Genomic DNA, 22347 nt, shown 5'->3' with positions numbered 1-22347 from the left:
CAGGCCTCCACTTGGCTTTTACGTTTTTCTTCTTCAGCTTTATCTTCACCTACAAAGTCATTCTCCCTCTAGACTGAGCCGTGTCTTGTTCATATCCCAGAACGCACGCTGATGGTGAAGTCGCTAAGATCAGAGAAAAGACAGGTGAAGAGATGGGACCTGGTCCCTATTAAATGCTGTGTGATCTGGAGTGGGGTTGAAGACAGTGACTCCATACCACCCCATCCTTAGCTTATATAATGGACAAGTTTGGAGAGAACTGCACCTAGGTGTACAGACAGTGGTAACAGAAATCTGGGTTAATCATCTGTCAACTCTGCTTGTTCTATGCTGGCACCATTCTCTGGATGTCTCTCCCACCAGCTCGAGGTTTACATTCCTCTAGCATAACAAGCCCAGTGCAGGGAGGACACCTTTTTCAATGGTTACATGAGACCTGGGTCTGGCCTGAGCCCGACTCTCATTGGTCTGAATTAGGTCACCGCCCTACAAGAAAATTGAAGTTCTGTCTCCAGAATAAAGGTGTAAGGACGGTGGGTAGGCAGAAAAACAGATTCAACTATCGGAATATAAATAGCTGTCGATAGCGTTTAGTTTTAGTATAACCAGACAGTATACTCCAATAACCATTTCATATGGTAGTAGAATTCTGTTAGTTTCAGAAGGAATCTTCTAGTCTCTCTCTCCTCCCTTCCCCCCCAAATTCCAGCCTTCTCACTTGAGAGCAAGGAAACCAGTGCTGAGCCTCTGACATGCTTTCCATGCCCTGACATGCTTTCCATGCCCGAGATTGACGAGGCAGCTCTCGGTTCTCCCAAACACTTCTGTATGCGTCATCAGTTTCACCTGGCCACCCTACTACAAATCTCATTCAATAGGGGGTGTCTTGACTTTCAGTAGCTTCCCATATGGTGGTCCAACCATAGAAGCATCAAAATGCAACAGCTTGCCAGAGACAACTCTGTCTTTATAGAGACTCAAGATGCTTATTAATGAGATGATTTCTCCAAGATATATTGTCTCTGGCAGTGGTTACTATGTTCCCATTGTCCTTCTGATTCGGGAGATCTATTCAGAGTTCCCTTTGACATCTTGCTTCCCTGTCTGGTCCTCCAGTGGATAGCTCCCCTGTGGGGACCAGAGGCATGGGACGCAAGCCCTCTCCTGCAGATTGGATGGTTGAGGGCCCAAGAATGACTTAAAGCCTCTTCCTAAATTTTGTGCAAGATGGTAGAGTGTCAAAGTATAAATCCTGCCAGGAAAGATGCATCTTACTTGTAAGTAGATAGAGTTATTCTTTGTCCTTCAGAGTTGTTACTTCGTGGGGCTAGATGTCAGGAAGATGTATCTAAAACAGGCTTTTTTTTACATCTTCAGAGGTTGATAATTGTAGAGAAGGAAGCAGATTCAACTGAGCTTATTTAGAAATTGAAAAGAAACCGTAATGAGAGAGAGAGAGAAAGGAAGGAAGAAAAATGCAAACAGAAGATTCAAACTGCAGGAGAAAGCAGGAGTGTGCTAGCAATGGAAACGAGGAGGGAAACAATGAATGAAATTTTCATGTACGCATCAGAATGAGTGTGATGAAGGGACAGAGCTGGTCTAAGTTTGGAGATTTTACTGAAAGAAAATCAGGAAATATTTGAAAATAGAGTTTTAAGAAGTCTTAGCAGGAGTATGAGACAATTTGTGTTCTCCAAAAAACATATTGAAAAATAAAAGTTAAATAAAATAGTAACAGAAATAGGAAGAGAAGGGGGAAAATGGTTTAAAAAAAGAAGAAGAAAGAGGGAGGGTGGGAGGGAGGGAAGGGAGGAAATTACAAGAGTTCCTAAGTACTTCTTAAAAAGAATCCAGATATCAGAATATAGAATGGCACTCAGTCTCAGAGCCTTAAAATACATTAACCTGGCGGATGATTTGGGGCGGGGGGAATTACTATTCATTTGAAAGACTCTATGAGGTCCTACTATAGGGAGAGATTCAGGTTACTCTGAACCCTTTTACTGTCCACAGAAGTTTTAGAGCCCCGGGAATCCCCTTCTAGGAAAGAAAAGTCCAGCTTGCGCTCTCAGAAGCAAAGGACCCCAGTAAGCCTCCTGGTAGTACACGAGGAACGTGGGGTTTGATCACTGTTTTTCAAATGAGTTTTAGAAGGAGAGGAAAATCAGAGCCACACAGGCTGGAACTAAAAGTCTCCCCTGTATTTTACACCCATTACCCTTTGCTGCCACCGCAAGCTTTACAGCGTAACAAAGGGCATCGCTCAGAACCTCTTTAGAAAGTGTCCCCTTTCTCCATGTTAAGAACCTCTGCATTCCTGGGGAGGGTTATTACTAGTAACCGTACACAAGTGCTACATTCTCATTGTCAAGAGTAACCACTGTCAACAACTTAAAGAGTGTGTGTTTCTACGCCTCCTTCAGTGAATTTAGATGCACATTTATGTTTTTAAACGTAAACGGGATAGGTACTGTTCTAAATTTGATTCTGCCAAAGAGGGTGACTTAGAGATTTTTTCATGTCAGTACATATAGGCCTATCTCCTACTTTATAATAGAAACACGGTTGTCCTAATGAATTTTACCACTACTAATTAATAATTGTTTAGTTGTTTCTCTTTTTTTCTTGCTCTTAGTATAAAGACAAATCTGTAGTGAATCTGTGTGTGTATCTGCATATAAATCTTTGTGTAAGTGTACAAATATTTCTTTGGGACAGATTTTTTAGAAATGAAATTGCTGGGTCACGGGGTATCTTAATTTTTAATTCTGGTAGCTACTGCCAAATTGCCTTGCAAGTAAGTTTCACCATTGTACACTTCATCGGTAGGATAGTGTTTATTTTCCCCATGTTCATAATCTGTACATAATCATTGTACATAAGCAAAATTGTCCAATACAATGAAAAATATGAATTTTGTCTGCTGGGTGGAAATGACTCCATTTTTATTGTTTTAATTTGCATTTCCCCAATTACTAGTTAGGTTGATGATCTTTATATATGTTCCTTGATTGTTTGCATTTCTTCTTTTGCTAATTGCTTATTTATTTCTCTTGACCATTTTTTTCTATTGAGTTACTTGACTTTTTCTTTTTAATTTTTAGGAGTTCTTTGTGTATTCTTCTTATCAGTTCTTTGTGAGGTGTGTTGCAGATATCTTATCCCAAGTTTTCATTATCTTTTAACTTTGTTTATGGTGTCTTTCATCATGCAGAAATTTTCAAACGATAAACTTTTATAAGGTAAATGTTTATAAGGTTTAACTTTTCCTTCATGAATTCTGGGTTGTGTGTCTTTATAAGTACATACATAAGTTGTACTTATGTGTAGTATTTCCTATAATTTCTTCTAATTCTTTATGTAATTGTATGGATTGCTTAATGTCCAGTTCATCAAGAACATGTAAAGATACCTATTAGAGTAAAAAAAGAAACAGGAATTCAAAGATTAGCATAGCGTCTGAGGGCAGGAAAAAGGTGATGAAAGAAAATCAGCACCTGTCTCTGCTGTGCTTTTAAGACATCATTTTGACCTGTTTAGATCTCATAATCTCTAGGAACTGAATTGATTCTTCACTTCATTCAGCAAAATTATTGTATGCGTACTTGGTGCCAAGAAGTATATGTCCTCGATTCTGGTGCTATAACAGTGAACTAGATTAGCCCTCAAGGAACTTCTTGAGACCATTGTCTGAGCTGATTGCTAAAGGAATTGGGGAGGGGGATAAGAGAGCAGGTGAGAAGTCTCCCGGCAGAGGAAATAATAATCACAAAGGTCTTGTAAGCTATGTTAAGGAGTTCTAACTACTCAGAAAGCAGCAGGGACCAATTAAAGGAAGTATTTTAGCTGGAGAAGTGAAATAACCACATTTGATTTCTACCAAGATTACTCAGATTTAAGTGTTGAGGATGAATAGCTAGGACAAGACTGGCGCCTGGGAAACCAAGCCCTTGTTGAGATCTTGTCAAGAAGTGACCATGGTGGTCTAAAGGGTTGTTTCAGTGAAATGGAAGGAAATAGACTGATTCAGGAGATGTTTGCGGTGGAGAAAAGGAGGATCTGGTCATTGATTAGGTGCAGAGAAAAAGGGAGAAGAGAAATCAAGGTTGACGTTCAGGTTTCTGCTTTGAGAAACTGGGTGAGTGGATGGTGGAACCATTCCTTGAAATAGGAAATGCAGAGGAAGCGAGTGTTCAGAGAAGATCATATTTGTTGTGTTTTAGACGTGTTAAGTTTTCGATGCCCGTGTAATAGCCAAGTGGAAATATCTAGAAGACCAGTTGTGGATTTGGAGTTCAGGAGAATGATCAGCCTGGAGTCATTAGCCTTGAAATGTTGTGAACCTAGAGAGAATAAAGCCACCAAGAAAGCTCTGCTGTAGACAAACCAAGAAGATACAGAAAACCAAACATGATCCCAATTCAGTAATAAACAAATGAATGTCATGCATGGTACAGAATGGTGACTTAAAAGAGCAACAAAAGGTATACCCGTACACTTTGAAAATTCTAAAATCCACAGATAAAATACTGCATGAGAATTTCTACCTCTACCTCCAACTTGAAGGCGGTGGGGGGGGGGGGGCTCTTCCAAATACTGTGGGGAAGGGCAGTGGGCATTAATTAATTATCTTTTGAGTAAAGATGAAAATTCATTCAAAGGAAATTCATGACTTTTTATCCAGTCAGTATGTCAAGGTTTTAAAAAAACAAGTTAAAATATCCATAGCTGCTTAAAAGACAGAAGCAGATCAAAGCCAGCAGAGAGGGTAAACTAGGAAAACATGGAGTCAGACATTTTAATTATCTAGCAAAATAGGCATTAAATTTGCCAGAAAAAAAATCAAGAATGATTTAAAGACTATAAGGAAATAGGGCAGCAGGGTAGAAACTTTAAAGCAAGACTAGAGGTTGGCAAACTGTTACCCCTGGGCCAAAGCTTGTTTTTGTAAATAAAGTTTTATTGAGACACAGTCACACCCACTCATTTACATATTGTCTCTGGCTGCTTTAGAGCTCTAAAGGCAGAGTTAAGTACTTGTAGCAGGGACTGTATGGTCCACAAAGTCTAAAATATTTTTTATCTGGCCCTTAATTTATGAAATAAGTCTGCCAGCCACTGTTACAAACCAATGAAAGGGTTAAGAAAGATGAGAACATGTTTTGAAATGATAACAGAGCAATACCATTGAGGATTAAGTGGAAGGAAGCATACTCTAGATTGTCTACATCACAGTACCACTTACATTGCAAAGCCTAACCGGGAGAAAGAGGGGCTCTTAACTGATCATTGGAGTTGTTATTCAGTGGGTTTTGAACAGTTCTGATTTTCTTCAGATTTTTTTATGATTAATTCTATTAGCTATGGCTTCCACACCAATCTCAATTTAAGCCGACCTAATATTCCTGAGACTGAAATGGAACGTTGATGATTTTGAGAAGCTCTTCCACAAAGTCACTTTTACTACCGTATACGTTTGGGCAAGTGGGTTATCAGCTTAGTTGTACTAGATAGCCCTAGCCACGTGAGTATAGACAAAGAATGAAAAATGTTTTCTCGAGTTATAGGAAGCCAGATTCATAACCATCCGTCACTTGCTTGGGCAAGTTAGTGATAAACTCTGCAGAAAGATAACAGACCTTGTGTCCCTGCATCTCGGCTGCTGAAAATGAGATTCTTTCTCTGATTGGTGTTAGCAGAGAGGCTTGTAAAAATGCATTCCCAGCTGATTAGTTCAGAAGGTGTCAATCTCATGCAGTTTTATGACCCGCAGACTACATGCCAGATGCACGTTTGCTTTTTATGAACTAACAAAGATGGATGACGAAATGTGAGCATTCCTCTTTGGCCAACTGTAGCATATATAGTGCCTAAAGGAAGACACTGTGGGGATATTATGGGGGACAAAGTGGGAGGGGAATTTAACCCTTAATTTACCAGATTAATGGAGATAAAATATTAATGTTTGGAAGTACTTTCACTATTAAGTAGTTTCTACTTATGCTAAAAAACGAATGTAAGGGAAAAACCTGTAAGAATATAAAGTATTTGTGTGGAATTACTCTCCCGAGCGTATGCACACCCCATTCTAAATCCACGGAGTCAGAGCTCTTAGATACGTCATAAAACAGATTAAAGATTCCTCATGAAGTCTCAACATATGATCATGAATTGTTGCTGAAAGGGGTTTTTTTAATTGTCTTTTTGAAGCTAAAAATGATTTAGGGGCAATAGGTCAACCATCTACGGTTTTAAAAATCTGAGTGTTCATAACTATGCTTCTATTTCTTTGAGACAGATGGAGAAAAATGCAATATATTGCATTATTATAACATATCCTCTCGAAAAATAAGCCTCTATCATAGTTTCATCTTTCTTCCGCTAGAAATATTGAGGAATATTTAGACATTTTTCATCTTTGTGGCCTTTTGGCTAAGAAAGCAATATTTTGATAAATTTCTATGAAATTTCAAAGCTCAGTTTCATTTGACTTTCTTAAACATGATTTTAAATTTTTGTCAAAGAATAAATATACAGTTTCAAGTAATTAACAACCCATTTTTAGAAACATAACAGACATCTACATGAAAATGTAGCTATAATAAAGAAACTATGTAATAAGATCTGCTTATCAGAAATTCTGACTCATACATTTTCATGTCAAATTATGGTGTCAAAAAGTTAAAATAGTAATGTAAAAAGAGTCCAACACCATACATTTAATTCCAATATTTACGTACTAAGCCTTTTTTTTCAACTATAAGGGAAATAGTGAGATTTTTAGTTAATGTCTCTGGATAAACTACATCTCTTTCAGTTTCAAGTGACAGAAAGGCCATCCCAAACAGGCTTAAGGAAGAAGGCAATGCTTTGGCTTCTAGAACTGAAAAGCCCAGGAGGTCAGGTTCAGCTTATTGCAAAAGCCCCAAAGATGTCACTATGACCTGTTGCCTTAGGTCTCCAGCTCTTGACTTTGCCTCTTCTGGGATGGCTCCGTTCCCAGACGGCTTCTGCTGTAGTGGCAGCAAGAGGGGTGCAGCAACCCCGGCCTCACAGCCTTACAGCTCCAAGCCTGGGGAGATGGGAGCTGATGGGGCACGATTGCTTTTTAGATAGTTCCTGAAATTCAATCTGGTTTGACAAGTTAGGTCACATGTACATTTCTGAACCAAGCGCAAAGGGAAATGTGCACATAGACTGAGAGTTGGGGAGAACTGGTTATCCAAATGAAAGTTCAGAGCTGTTGCACAAAGAAGGGGAAATGAGTGTTAGGAGAAACCACAAGTGTTGACAACATTCTTCAGGTGGGAGCCAGGCCCCTCATCTCCTGTTTCTTACCTTATCTGTGTTGTTGACCTAATTCTAGACAGGGCAATATAATTCAATTTAGTCTGTTTTCTTTTGTCTCAGTTTGCTGTCAGATAATGAATGGGCAAGCTTATGTTCTATTAATAAGAGCAGCCTAAAGCAAAAAGACAAAAATGACTAGTGTGGTTTTTTAAAAAATAAAAGTTATTTCAAAACACTTGTGTAAATAAAATATATAGGTCAACTAGATATTTTCAGCTGAGTTTGCCATAATAGGGTCACACCAAGACCTAAAACTTAGGTGTGAAGATTTTATAATGATTTTTTGTCTGTTCTCCCAAAGGTAATTAAAGTCTTCAGAAACTAATGTTTTTATTAATCTATACTGAGAAATGAAATTGCCAAGCAGATCAAAATTCATGTATCAACTGGTCACTGAAAAATGACCTAAAAGGATAATGTCATCAACCATCATAACCTGACTCTTATCTGCTAATGGGACGGTTTAAATGTTTCAAACAAAATTCTTACACAGGGCATTGAATGTAGTTTCCTTCTGATATTCCTGGAGAATGCTCTGGAAGATTCTATCCATTACTCTTGTTATGTCACCAACAGTGTAGGTCAATTTTTGGTGATAGGTTTCTTATCATTTCCAATATTATGGCTTATTTACATTAGCCACATTTTTATTAACATCTGCATTTTAAAGGACGTGTATTAAGAGCTCAGGTTCCTGTTTAAAATATGAAAAATGCCTTAATTTTATACGGAATACGCTTTACCATCCTTGGGAAAATGATTTCCTTGAAAGGTGGTTGGCTAATCTCATTCATTATATGTTACTCTGTATATGTATTTCACGGACTTTCATGTTCTGACCTTTTCCCAAATTTCAGATGGGGGAACAGCCGGTTAGTGGAGCAGTCTGAACACACACAGTATTTATCAATTAAGTCCACCGTTGTGATCACAGGTCACCATACAAATATAATAATAATGCAAAAGTGGAGTATCCCGAGAAAGACAAAAATGTAATAGAGACACGAAGTGAGCAAATGCTGCTGGGAAAATGGTGCCGATAGACTTGCTCCACACAGGGTCGCCACAGACCTCCGATTTGTAAAAAACTGAATGTCTGTGAAGAGCAATAAAACGAGGTCTGCATGTGATAGATTGTTCTAAAACAGTCATTTTTTAATTTTTTACTCAGAATCAATATTATATGATTTTTTTTTCAGCCATCTCCAATCCAAACATTTACTGTCTATGAAAGCAACTGCAGGGTATTGTATTTCATTCGGTTTCAAAAAGTATGCCTCCTAGAAATTACTATCAGATAGGGGGAGCGAATCATTTGATGTGAAAAAAGCCAGTCAACAAACAAAACGTACTCTACATCACGGCAGAAAAAGAGGAATTCTCTTACTGGTTTACATTTCTATCTACAGATGGACTCATTGACTGCATGGATCCTGATTGCTGTTTACAGAGCTCCTGCCAAAATCAGCCCTACTGTCGCGGATTGCCTGATCCCCAGGATATCATTAGCCAAAGCTTACAGTCACCATCTCAGCAAGCTGCCAAACCCTTCTATGACCGAATCAGTTTTCTCATAGGATCTGATAGCACCCATGTCATACCCGGAGACAGTCCTTTCAATAAGAGGTTAATGCAGCTTTTCCTTACATAGACTTGTAGTGATATTATCATCAGTGAGAAGCCCTTTATATGAAATGCTGATGACCGTGAATTTGAGGAAAGTGCTTTCTTTAAAAGGCAGTTTCTCCTCCTTTGGCACATCCTTCACCAAACTTCGCATTTCAAGCATCTTTGACATAGTTCCCATACTTTGTCAATTTCAGTACCTGAAACATAACAGGACATCCCATTAAGGAGTCAATAAATCTTCATTTAACTAGCTGATTTTTGTTAGCACAGTTGGAAATGTTTCAAAAGAAGCAATGAAAAGACCCCAAAAGGCAAAACAGAAGTGCACTTTTTTTTAAGCTGAGCTCACTAAATAAGATAAATTATGAAATAATGTAACGGAACTGCTAACGGCATGGCAGTAAGATTGCATAAGCTGTTGGACTGGTGCTTTGCAGAGCAGTAATGACCGGAAAATAAACCAGTAAGTGAAAGCAAGTGTCTTGTGTCTCACTGAGCAAAAGAAGATGATTTACACCAGAACTTCTGGTTCTGCAGCAGTTTAATAACATTAATGCAGTTAGACCCAGTAGTTGATTAAAAGTTGTTTCACAAATGTTCCTTATTGCCCCCTTAAATCTTGTACTTTTTGGTCCCTGTAGATTTCCCAATTGCCTTGGAATTAATTGGAAAGTATACTCTCCTTCATGCAAGCACCAGGTATATGACATGAAAAAAGCGCAGCTTATAATTTTAAAAATTCATCTCTAAATTATTGGTCTTGATAACTCTCCAAAATCCAGATTGCAATGAATTAAAACCCAGGGTAAAAACCATACATTTCGAGAATGTGGATTACAATGAATTAGAAGGAACATTGTCTTGGGAGTATTTCAAGTCTGGTTTCTGTGAATACAAGTGCATGCGATAGTGTTAGTTTATCCTTAGATTGAATTATCTCTACATCATGATAATGTTGGCCTGAAAAGACAAATGTTCATTCTAGTTCTTCTACTTTTCCCACAGCCTTGCATCCGTCATCAGAGGCCAAGTACTAACTGCTGATGGAACGCCACTTATTGGAGTGAATGTCTCATTTTTCCATTACCCAGAATATGGATATACTATTACCCGCCAGGATGGAATGTAAGTTAATCCCAACACCCTGTCTCTGTTTGAAGTATTTTAAGTATAAAAACTAGGTATGCTTGTATCACCCAGCATGTTTTATTGTCCCTTCTAATATGGAAATGCAACAACTTTTAGACTCCAGAAATCTGTGACAGTACATGGTGGCAGAAATTTAAAGTTATATACTCATATAGGTCTTTAAAAGTTGATTTCATTTCCTAAGGCATAATAATAGTGTTGTGATTTTATAGGAGAATGTTCTTCATCTTAGAAGATTCATGTTGAAATACTTGAAAGTGAGATTTTGTAATATCTACAACTTAAGCTCAGATGGTTCTGGAAAAGGAGTAGATAGGTAGATAGATAAAGCAAATTTGGAAAAATGTTAATAAATTAGTAAATATAAGTTAAGGGCGTATGATGGTCATTGTATAATTCTTTTAATATTCCTGTAGATTTGAAACTATTTCATATAAACGTTGGGAGAAGAAGTTTTTCTTTATAAAGCGTATTGATCTGAGAAGATGAGTGTCTGGAGTTATATGAGATCCAGATAATTCACTAAGCATGTCTTGTTTTTTTTTAGGTTTGACTTGGTGGCGAATGGCGGGGCTTCTCTAACTTTGGTATTTGAACGATCCCCGTTCCTCACTCAGTATCATACTGTGTGGATTCCATGGAATGTCTTTTATGTGATGGATACCCTAGTCATGAAGAAAGAGGAGAATGACATTCCCAGCTGTGATCTAAGTGGCTTCGTGAGGCCGAATCCTATCATTGTATCGTCACCTTTATCCACCTTTTTTAGATCGTCTCCTGAAGACAGTCCCATTATTCCCGAGACACAGGTAGAATATTCTAGCAGGCGTTGCTTTTAAATAAGCCATTTTCAGATCATGGGGTTTCCAAAGGATGTTTTTACAGGATTACAGAATTCCAGTGCTATCCTAAATAATTCTATAGAATGACATATAGAATGTGGTGTGTTTATGTACAAGAATAGGTATTTCTATAGTAGGATATCTAGTTATTCCTTAAAGATCTACTAAAAATACTTCTTCCTCAAGCTATATCTGTATCTGTGTATTAATTGTAGCCAAATGGGAAAACAGCTTAAGCTCAACAGCTGATAATGTCTTTGCTCATGTATTCATTCATTGGAAAAAGATTTTAGTGCCTGTACCTGACCTCCTAACTGACATTGTACCAAGTGCTACTGTACACGGTCATTACTCTCAATATTTTGCTGCTTAATGATTATTCTACATGTGATTATTCTACATGTGATATAGCCATTCTACATGTGATAAAGATTTGAATGAAGAACTATGGAAGTTCAAAAGAGAGGTCAGTTCCTAAGGAAGCCAAGGAAAGCATCACTGAAGAGGCTGGTCTTCAAAGGGGGGAAAGGATATTCCAGATAAAAGAAAATGTGTGAGCAACAGCATGGTGGTAACAACAAAGGCTGTTGTATAAAAACTGGTGAGCAATTTAAAGGTGCAGGACACTCAAGGGGAAAGACTGGGGCCAGATTATGAATGGCCCAGAAATACCATACAATGGATACCTTGAACCAGGGGGCCAATGTAGATTTTTCAGCATTTCTCTAATGCTAACTCAAGTGACAAAATGCATAAAATAACAGAAGGAGACAGATCAGTGAACAGAATAGTATTCACTGTACTTCCATACAGATCCAGCACCCCGAGGCAGAGGGCCCACCAATCATAATGGTTGTGGAAATGAAGAAGAGGGACTGGATTAGACAGATTTGGAAGGTAGAACTGGGAGGACGTAGTTTCCGCGTGTTTAACCAAGTCAAGGGTGGAGCTTACAGATCATGCAGCTGGCAAAAATTGGCTTAATGGTTGGTTTTTCCACTCAGGCTGGATTTACTTTTCCCACTAATGCAAAAAATATGGTCAAATTAAATTACCTAGGAGAAACACGTTTTAATGAACTAAATTGCAGATATTTGTTCCAGGGAAGTAGGCTAATGATGACAAAGACAGTCATCAGTTATTAAAATTAGGAATAACACACGGTATTTTGAAATGCAGAAGTAACTCCTAGAAGACCACAGAAATATATATTCATGAAAGACTGCCTAACCTATGGAAAACCTATCAAATTTATGTGAAATTATTTTGGAAATAAATTAAGAGGAAGTAAATTATATGCCTGAGGTTTCAATCACTTATATTTTTAGGGCCATTTCAAGAGTCACAAAATCTATTTTTCAGACTAACCCACTGGTATTTCACCCCAATGATACAGAACAGTAAGTTCTGTTCAGACGATTCACCCTGTACCCTACAGTCCTACAAAAGTACTGTCAATCTTAAATGTAAGGGTTTCCCTGAGTCTAATAGAGCTCTAGAAAGTTTCTGTATCTTCATAAACTATTTTGCCTAAGACAGTCTGTGTCTGAATTCAGTCAGCATGGTTGGTAAGGAAAATGCCAGCTGTAATAAATTGATGTGTCTATTACAGCATAGCAATGCCTTCTTCATCTGCTAGATTGCATCACATCCCTCTTCATGCCAACACTGACTCACAGGCCGAATGGAAGTTAATTTAGCTCCTTCTTTTGTGCTGCTTCCAACTGCGTGATTGTTTATATTGAAAGTGACAGCTATACTCTCAGTAGCATGGGTTCTACTTAAGTTATCAAAATTTGTATGACAGGGCTTCCCTGGTGGTGCAGTGGTTGGGAGTCCACCTGCCAATGCAGGGGACACGGGTTTGAGCCCTGGTCTGGGAAGATCCCACATGCCGCGGAGCAACTGGGCCCGTGAGCCACAACTACTGAGCCTGCGCTCTAGAGCCCATGAGCCACAACTACTGAGCCCACGAGCCACAACTACTGAGCCCACGTGCCACAACTACTGAAGCCCGCGCGCCTAGAGCCCGTGCTCCGCAACAAGAGAAGCCACTGCAATGAGAAGCCCACCCACCGCAACGAAGAGCAGCCCCCGCTCACCGCAACTAGAGAAAGCCCGCTCACAGCAACGAAGACCCAACGCAGCCAAAAATAAATAAATAAAATAAATTAATTATTAAAACAAAATTGTATGACAGATGTACATCATTCCTAACCGTTTCGTGTGAGAGGAACTGGAAGGGGGAGAAACACTACTGAACACCGAATCACTATTCTAAGGTTTTTCTAAGCGAAAAAGTAGTCCTTTAAGTCTGAATAATGAATATTCATGGAACAGTATGAGGCAACCTTTGAGAATGCTATTTAATTCTTAGTAGAGAAAGTGGTGAGTTCCTGGGGTAGGTTCTTATTTATTTATTTATTTATATGTGTGGCTGTGCTGGGTCTTCGTTGCTGAGCAAGGGCTTTCTCCAGTTGCGGCGAGCGGGGGCCACTCTTCATCGCGGTGCGCGGGCCTCTCACTGTCGCGGCCTCTCCCGTTGCGGGGCACAGGCTCCAGACGCGCAGGCTCAGTAGTTGTGGCTCACGGGCCCAGTCGCTCCGCGGCATGTGGGGTCTTCCCGGACCAGGGCTCGAACCCGTGTCCCCTGCATTGGCGGGCAGATTCTCAACCGCTGCGCCACCAGGGAAGCCCTGGGGTAGGTTCTTAAACACAGATAGTCTTGCACTTTACAATAGATGTCGTAGGCCTAGGAAGAGCTATTATTATTAACCAAACTAATAGGAGCGTCACTAGTAAGTAGAATCTGAATTGTTTGGATAGATTTTATATACAATGTAACATAAATTTTTCAAAATATTTAAATAATGTTTTGGCATAATATATTTTGCATATGTCAGGATAAATTTGTTGGCATTCGTTGATCAACTCACAGCGATGCGTACGTTGTGGGGTTAAGAATATGATTTTTTAAATTTGTAAAGGAGGTGATTCTTATGCAGGTAATTATATTAACTTTTTACACTCGTTTCAATTCAAAAAGTATATGTGGAATGTCTTTTGCGTGCATTCAACAACACATTAGTTGTTCTCTGGGGGAAAATTTACGCAACTTGAAAATATTAGTTCATGTACCATCATATCAAAAATCAGTGGTGAGTCGAAGCTCATTGTTTAACTAATTATGAGTATGTGCTATTACCTTCCAACATGAATATGGAATTTGCTACAATTTAACCCAAATGAACTGGTCTGTTTTGCTATCATTCCTACCTTTAGGCGTAGGTTTAATCCCTAAATGAGCCAGCTGGCGTGGGCCAGATCTTTGGCCTGGACCACATCCCTGTGCTGAGCTAACCATCTTACAAATGTCTGCTCTAATTCTTCAGGGCCGTAGGCGTGAAAGATGGGTGAGTGAGAATCCACAGAGACTATAAACTAACGAGTCACTGCATGTCAGCCTGATGGAGCAGTCACAGTATTTCCTGTATGAGGAGTAGCACCTGAGCTGTGATTAACTCAGAATAAATGACAAGAAACTTTTAGGAGAAGAAAAATTGGGCTGGCAGAGGAGTTATTTTTAATTATTGAATAAGATAACATCTCAAATGCGTATTTATGAATAGTGACTCTTTAGGGTCTTATTTTAGTTGCTCTGCTCCGTTCGTTTAAATGCATTTTACCTAATAGTCGTACATGATCACCGTTTGAAGCTTCTGCTTTCTTCAACCCTAGGTACTCCATGAAGAAACCACAATTCCAGGAACAGATTTGAAACTTTCCTACCTGAGTTCCAGAGCTGCCGGATATAAGTCAGTACTTAAGATCACCATGACCCAGTCCGTTATCCCGTTTAATTTAATGAAGGTTCATCTGATGGTAGCTGTAGTAGGAAGACTCTTTCAAAAGTGGTTTCCTGCCTCACCGAACTTGGCCTATACTTTTATATGGGATAAAACAGATGCTTATAATCAAAAGGTCTATGGTCTATCCGAAGCTGTTGGTAAGTCCCATGTAAATATATATTCTGAACCGAAAACATTGTCTTGAAGTCAGAACTAACATAAAATGCATTGTGACGCGTGAAAATCCATGGATAAGCAGAGAGGAAGGCAGTAAGGTTGCCTAGGAAAGTTATAAACTGGTTGGTTTAGATCTACCATGGGGAAAAGGAATGTATTCCATATGATGAAAAGGAGAAAGTATCCATTTTTCTGGCTGAAATTGTATCTTAGAAGAATGTTCTGAATGAGATTTCAGGCTGCCATATCCTTTTTTTCATGTTTTTTTCCTTATTGTGTCCCTTCCTTTTTCCATTTCTTTCTTTCCTTTATAATTTTATTTCATTAGCTTTCCGTATCCTTTTTTAAAATATTTTCAGTATCTAACAGCTAGTGTAGTTTCAACTCATAAGGATATTTTAACATGACATCAGACAACACTTGTGTCCAAAAATTATTTCAGCTCTTCTGACTGGAAGAAATAGTCAGTTCAGCAGAATGATATTCTTAAAACATCAAACTAGTTTCACTGCATGACTGGACAATGCAATCAAAGTTTGACCTGTTGAGGTACGCATAGCGTAGCTCCAAGCTCAGGCTCAGAAACCTGTTGAGGTACGCATAGCGTAGCTCCAAGCTCAGGCTCAGAACGTCAGAAACTAAAGGAAAACGTGTTTTGTTCTATTAGCTGTTACCTGAAAATATAGTAGACATTTTATTCTGAAATTAGTATATAATTTGGACTGGAATTAGTTCAAATCAGTCAGATAATTGCCACTTTTCCCTTCACTTTGTTCTAAATTTTAAAACCCATGTTTCATTGTGAACTCTGAAGTTTTCCATTTGTAATTTGTTCATATTAATTTACTGCGAGTTTTATTGTTCATTCCTGATAACATATGAATATGGTGTCATAACCTGGCTATCTTTTTTGCTATATTGAACCTTACTTATTATAAATATTTTCCATAACTTAATACTCTTGGAAACTAAACATCCCTAATTATTCAGATAGCAAACGTTATTTTTAGTTGTCATCTGATCAGCATTTGGGGCTGATTTATCGGATCTAATGATTTACCCAGTTGCCTGATCTGAACTTCCTTTTGTGCTGTGAACCCCTTGTGAAAAAGTGGTGTGGGAAAAAACACTAGTTTTCTATTAAGTCAGTACAAAAATATTTGGAGATCATTTTTTAGAAAAACACCTTTTATATGATCAAATCTTCTCATATAAAAATAGACTCTGCTCACAAATAAGTGGAGATACAGTCTCAGAGCACATCAGTGAAAAAAGCGGTTTTATCAAAATAATAAAATCAATTCCATTTCTGCCTGTGGTTGGGAAGATGAACTGTCATTTGTTTTGATTCTAGTGTCGGTTGGATATGAATATGAGTCGTGTTTGGACCTGACTTTGTGGGAGAAAAGGACTGCCATATTGCAAGGCTACGAATTAGATGCTTCCAACATGGGCGGTTGGACATTAAATAAACATCATGTGTTGGACGTTCAGAATGGTAAGATCTTGTTCACAGATAATATTACTCACCTTCAAATTGATTAAATTGCAGCAACATTTTATCCCATGCATGCTGTAGGGTCAGAATTAGTAGGGGGAAAAAAGTGTATTTTCAAAGACTATAAAAGCCTGAAGTGGGGACTACATAATACACTTCACAATGTTCACAAGCTCATCACCAACATAGTTTTCCCAGGAAGTCAGTGAGTTGATCCAAAGTGCTTTGGGGAGGTTTACGAAAAATGAAGGGAGGGGGATTTTTTTTAAGTAAAGAAAAAATAAAATACCAAGTGACTTTACCAAAATGTTTCTAATAGATCTTAATCCTTAAATAATTAGTCTGTTCTCAGTATCTAGATTATTTTTCAGTTCTTCTTAGATTGTATTTGAGGGAAAAAACTTCTCCCACTCAAATTGGGTTACATATACTGTCATTTGACTTTGCAACTAATCTAGAAAAAAAAGCAAGAATCAAGAGTATTATGTGTTGTAGACCTTGTAAGTAAATATGTTCTGAAAAAACATGTCAGATCTCAGAAACCAAAAGAGATAAATTACTTGCAAAATGTGACCAGCTTCATCTCACAAAGAATATTATTTACATTAAACAAATGCTGTTGTCTTCGCTGTGTTTCTAACATTTTACCCACATGCTGGCTACATCTCAGATAATGTATAGGTGCTTTGCTAGAAAGACAGAATCCTAAGGTAACTTGCTCTCACCTCCTATCCTGAACCATACCATGCTAGTAACTCTCTGCTCTTCTCTTATGAATAGCCAGAGAAGAAGATTTCACAGACTTGTCAAAATAATCTAGCTTTTGTCTTAGCAGAGGTTTCTGAGGTTCAGAATGTTGAACTGAGCATGCAATACAACTAAATATTTAACTATGATTAATGGCCACTTTTTCAGACTAATGTTGCTTTGATATTGATTCTTTTTGTAAAAAAACAAAACAAAACAAAACTGTGTTGGAGTTGGAGAGGATACATTTTAAACTTTCCAAATGCGCTAACTCTACGACAGTTTCCGAGCCAGTGCTTGAAAATGCTGGTGCCTCACCTCCAGAAGAGAATCGTGCTGAGCGAATCAGTAGTAAGAAAAAGACAAAACAGAAAAACCCTTCACACCTTTTCTAGTTCATAGCGGTGCTAAGCTCTCCTTCCTTTCCGGCTGTGTCCTGGACATCAGGTTTAGTTCACTTTGCACCTCAGAAGGCTGGGAGCAGAGCCGATAACTGGTGCCACGTACGGCACCTGCTTTGGAAAAGTGGGGCGTCCCAACCCCAGAGGATGCTTTATAGGCTGTCTGGCCATCAGCAGTGTCTGAAGCCTGTTACGCCAGTCGCACGAGGTTTAACCACGGTGTCTCAACATGCAAAGCCGTGTGCCTGCCATGCTAGTAGCGGCTCTTAATTAAATTCTCTACAATTGTATTTCACATGGTTTGACATACTGCTGTATTCCTCGAGAAGTTCTTTACCAACAAAACGGGAGGAAAAACCTCTCCACATGCATTTTAGTTATTATGAGAACATAGGGTAAAGTTCAGTTAGCCACAGGATTTCACCCAAGAGATTATGAACCAGTAAGAAGACTACAAGCAAAGAACTTCAGGAAAGCCCATACCTATGATACTCAACGCTCAGTGTCATATTCAGGAGGATTAAGAAACGCATAGATATTCTGTGTGTGGATATATATAATAAAAATACATACAGTCTACCAGAGAATAATGTATAGTTAATTTTTATTAAGATATCAGGTCAGATGTAAAAACTGGGCCACGCCAAATTCCGTCCTCCAAAAAAATGGTTATAAATTATAAAATAGATATTATTTTAAAATGCAAGCTAACCTAATTCACAGAGTGAACTGATTGTGATTTCAGATTTTATCCAAGAGCAGTTTGACAAGTAATGGCTTTTCAAAGTGACGTGTGTCTAATTGAGTAAACAAAGTGATTTGCAGTCATGACCAGGTGGATGAGCTATGGAAATATATTAAGGGAGAAGAGAAGACAAAAATGTAGACAGTGACAGGTGTTTGTGCAGGCACCCCGGAACATGGAAATAAATATTCTAATGTTCATCTTCCTATTCTGTCATAATAGAGGAGAATCATGAAAGACCGATCGCTCTAAGAAATGAACGAATAAGTCAGATGCAGTAGAGCAGTAAGCCGACTTTGTGGGACTGTCCTGACGAAAACTGCAGAACTGGCTCTTCTAGGAAATTATAGTCCCGTAATTGTCAAATAACGTACTCACAGAAAGAAAGATCTTAGGGCTCGTTAATGTATTCTTTGAATATTCAAGGCAAAATGCCTTTCATCTGTTGTTATGATCCAGCCTTATTTAGATGATTTTCCCTAAATTTGAATAAACCTGTTTTATCAGTCCTGATTTCTTTATGTAAATTGGCTGTGATTATTACATCACCCAAATAGCAAAGCATTAAAAAAGTAATCCCAGAATTCACCTAAAATGTGCTGAGCTATAAGAGGAACATAATTATTCTGCTTTCTTCTTCACTTTAAAATTATTCCGAAGTGGGGGGAAAAAACACTTTCTCAAGTTTCCTGTTTGTACTTTCATGGGATTGATTCTTTTAACAGTATATCTGTTAAAAAGTATAAACAACAGGTGTTTACAGAGAATAACACATTGAGAAGGATCTTGAATGTGTATGGCACAATAACAGCCGACCATCCAGTTACATCAGAGCAAAATGGAACCAGTGATCTATGTATAAAAATGGTAAATGAATAAAATTAGAATCTCCACTCAAATCCAGTTTCTAACTATGAAAACGTTTATTTGGAATTTTCTCTCAGATTTTCATTGCAGACCAAAATGGAGCAGACTGGCATTTGGTCTTCTTAAATTTATTGGCACTTTCATGTCTAAAAGCAGAATTCACTTTTTTTTTTTTTTAATTTTTATTTATTTATTTACTTTTGGCTGCATTGGGTCTTTGTTGCTGCACGCGGGCTTTCTCTAGTTGCGGCGAGCGGGGGCTACTCTTCGTTGCGGTGCGCGGGCTTCTCATTGCGGTGGCTTCTCTTGTGGCGGATCACAGGCTCTAGGCGCACGGGCTTCAGTAGTTGTGGTGCGCAGGCTCAGTAGTTGTGGCGCACGGGCTCAGTAGTTGTGGTGCACGGGCTTAGTTGCTCCGTGGCATGTGGGATTTTCTCGGACCAGGTATCGAACCTGTGTCCCCTGCATTGGCAGGTGGATTCTTAACCACTGGGCCACCAGGGAGGTCCCAGAATTCACTTTAAATAATTAACTGCCCTTCCCAATTTTGTAATGTCTGAAATTTTGAATAGTTGCATGTACATGCATTCTCATATCAGGCTGAAGTATAAGCAAGAAGAATACTCTTTAACAGTATAGTAGTATGTTGGAGGTTTGATATGTACTTCCTACCTTTGTTTCCCATAAAGTGTATTTAACTTTTTAAAAATAAGTGATACACTCGTAAAGAAGAAATTCATATTTACGGTGCCCATGTTTATTAGTTGGATTAATATAGAATGTTTTCGACATCGTTTAACAATTAGACAAACTTGCAGTTCCCTAAAGAACATTGTGTAGAGATGGTTCTCAAACTCGGTTGCGCATTAAGAGCATCTGGAGAGTTTTAAAAAATCTCAGTGCCAAGGCTGCACCCAGATCAATTAAATCAGCATCCCTCAGGGTGAGATCCCAGCATCGGTAGTTTTTACAGCTCCCCTGTCAGTTCCAATGTGTAGCCAAGTTTGAGAAGCACTGATGTTGAGAATTTGGGTTTTTAAGTTTTCTTGTTAGTCCTTTGTTTCTTCCACCAGACATTCTTTAAATCCGTAGCAGACGGCACTTTTTGATGTATCCTATGTGTCTTGCCTTATAGCATCTTACACGAGGTAACGGGATGGAGTTCTTTCCAAAAGAACTTTAGATGGCAGTGTTTCCAGTCCAAATCGAAAAGGCAGCGAATTGTGGTTTCTAGAGTGAACATGTTTGCTTTTCATCTCTGAAGAAAAACACGTTTTCCCTCTTCCAGGTATACTGTACAAGGGAAACGGGGAAAATCAGTTCATCTCCCAGCAGCCCCCTGTCGTCAGCAGCATCATGGGCAACGGCCGGAGGCGCAGCATTTCGTGCCCGAGCTGCAATGGTCCAGCCGACGGGAATAAGCTCTTGGCCCCGGTGGCGTTAGCCTGCGGGATCGACGGCAGTCTGTACGTGGGGGACTTCAACTACGTGCGGCGGATGCTCCCTTCCGGGAACGTGACGAGCGTCTTGGAACTGAGGTATGTCTCTCCCTAGCTCGGGGTTTTGATCAAAGCTGAACGTGCCTTTGTTTAAAAACTGTTGACTCTAATGTACTGATTCATTTATTTAAACATACCTTTCCAGTGTTTACAATTCTCCTTAGAAAGCAGTTAAGTTCTTGGTTAAAGGTAAGAAAAGCCCAACACGTATATATTGTGCCATAAATGCATAAAAGAGTATGAAGTCACCCAGTGTATAAAATGTCTCACTGATTCCAGTGAATTCTCTATACTCCAATAAGCTAGAACTATGATTTTTAAATCCCTTTAGTTATCTTTAGAATAACCTGATGATATAGGTTGTCACTCTTTTGTTTCACATGGGTTGAAATTAAGGCGTAAAATATTTTCCTACAGTATTGGGACATAATAGTAAACCAACTAAGCCTCTAACTTTCAACTAGAATATCGGATCTTCAAGTTGGGTTAACCCATCAACCATAATGCCAATAGTTAAAGTAACAAAAATTGCTGTTTTTGCATTGTTCGTTTAAGTGTGATTATCAAAATCATCCTATTCTGTAAATTATTTGATACGCCTTGACCTACAAAATTCATTTCCAGTGTTATTTCTGCTTAAGTTAGCAATTTTCCATAAAATAATTAAAATCTCAGTATTCAACTCATGATATAGAAACCTTTTCTAACTGTGCTTTTTTCTCCGCCTTTTTTTGTCTGCTTCCACCAAGAAATAAAGATTTTAGACATAGGTAAGCATCTTGCTTAAAAGTTATTGTATATTTTTGAATGTCCTTTTTACTTTTCAATGTGACTATCTGACATTGTTTTCTAAGAACATTTCATCATGAGAGAGGAAACTCAGTATCACAGAACATCTAAGGAATGAAAACTACTCAAATGAACTACTATTATACAACACATTGCAATTCCTATTGTGCAATTTAATTTATATTTTCAAGTTGTCTAACAAAGTAAATTCTGTCACAAAAAAATTAGTATAATGAACATCTCTGTGTAACAACAACAACAAAATCTGTAAAGATTACTGACTCTGTAAAAGTAACTGTAAAAGTTACTGACTCTGAGCCATATAGAACAGAACATTTGAAGCACAGCTGGGAGAGTTTACGGAGAGTTGAGTTTGACCAATAGCCAGGGCAGATCCTGCTTTATTGGGCCCAAAGCTTATTCAATTTGGGGAATTCTGTTTAAGAAAAAGAATCTAAAAATAGTTTACTTTGGCAAATTTTTAAAAACATAAGATCGCCTGAATACGCTGCCAGGGCCCTCATTGGTCTTGGAAGGAACCCATACAAGTGAAGGGGCCCTAAAGGTTAAGCTTTATTGACTTCCCGGTAAATTCATTGCTGCTGTAGTTTAAACTGTGTGTTTAAAACCCATTTATGTTTTCCTAAGTTGAGAGAAATACTAGATTTAAGTTTTAATAAGTAGTGTCTCCACTGAAATTATTATGGAAAAAAAGACTTTCCTCGAGGCTAAGAACGAATATAGTCGAAGCAAATATATAGGCTCAAAAGTTTTCCAGATTCTGTTTGCTCTGTACGCTTAGC

At 38.4% G+C, this 22347-nt stretch overlaps 1 protein-coding gene across 6 annotated transcripts in view; it reads left to right on the top strand.

Moving 5' to 3' along the window:
* The window catches only part of TENM3 (teneurin transmembrane protein 3), a 311183-nt gene that overhangs the window by 241826 nt on the left and 47010 nt on the right, over positions 1–22347 (top strand). For 4 of the 6 annotated variants that reach the window (XM_068532312.1, XM_068532313.1, XM_068532307.1 and 1 more), the window contains 7 exons: positions 8763–8979; positions 9988–10107; positions 10679–10940; positions 14712–14979; positions 16353–16496; positions 20545–20794; positions 21505–21525. In XM_068532312.1, the coding sequence (XP_068388413.1) occupies positions 8763–8979; positions 9988–10107; positions 10679–10940; positions 14712–14979; positions 16353–16496; positions 20545–20794; positions 21505–21525 (1282 nt within the window). The remainder of the gene's footprint in view (positions 1–8762; positions 8980–9987; positions 10108–10678; positions 10941–14711; positions 14980–16352; positions 16497–20544; positions 20795–21504; positions 21526–22347) is intronic. The other 2 variants (XM_068532309.1, XM_068532308.1) reach the window with 1 other exon arrangement.

The sequence above is a fragment of the Eschrichtius robustus genome, chromosome 21, assembly GCF_028021215.1.
Source record: "Eschrichtius robustus isolate mEscRob2 chromosome 21, mEscRob2.pri, whole genome shotgun sequence".
NCBI classification, from domain to species: domain Eukaryota; kingdom Metazoa; phylum Chordata; class Mammalia; order Artiodactyla; family Eschrichtiidae; genus Eschrichtius; species Eschrichtius robustus.
The sequence above is the reverse complement of the archived record's forward strand: the minus strand, read 5'-3'. Positions and strand labels throughout refer to the sequence as shown.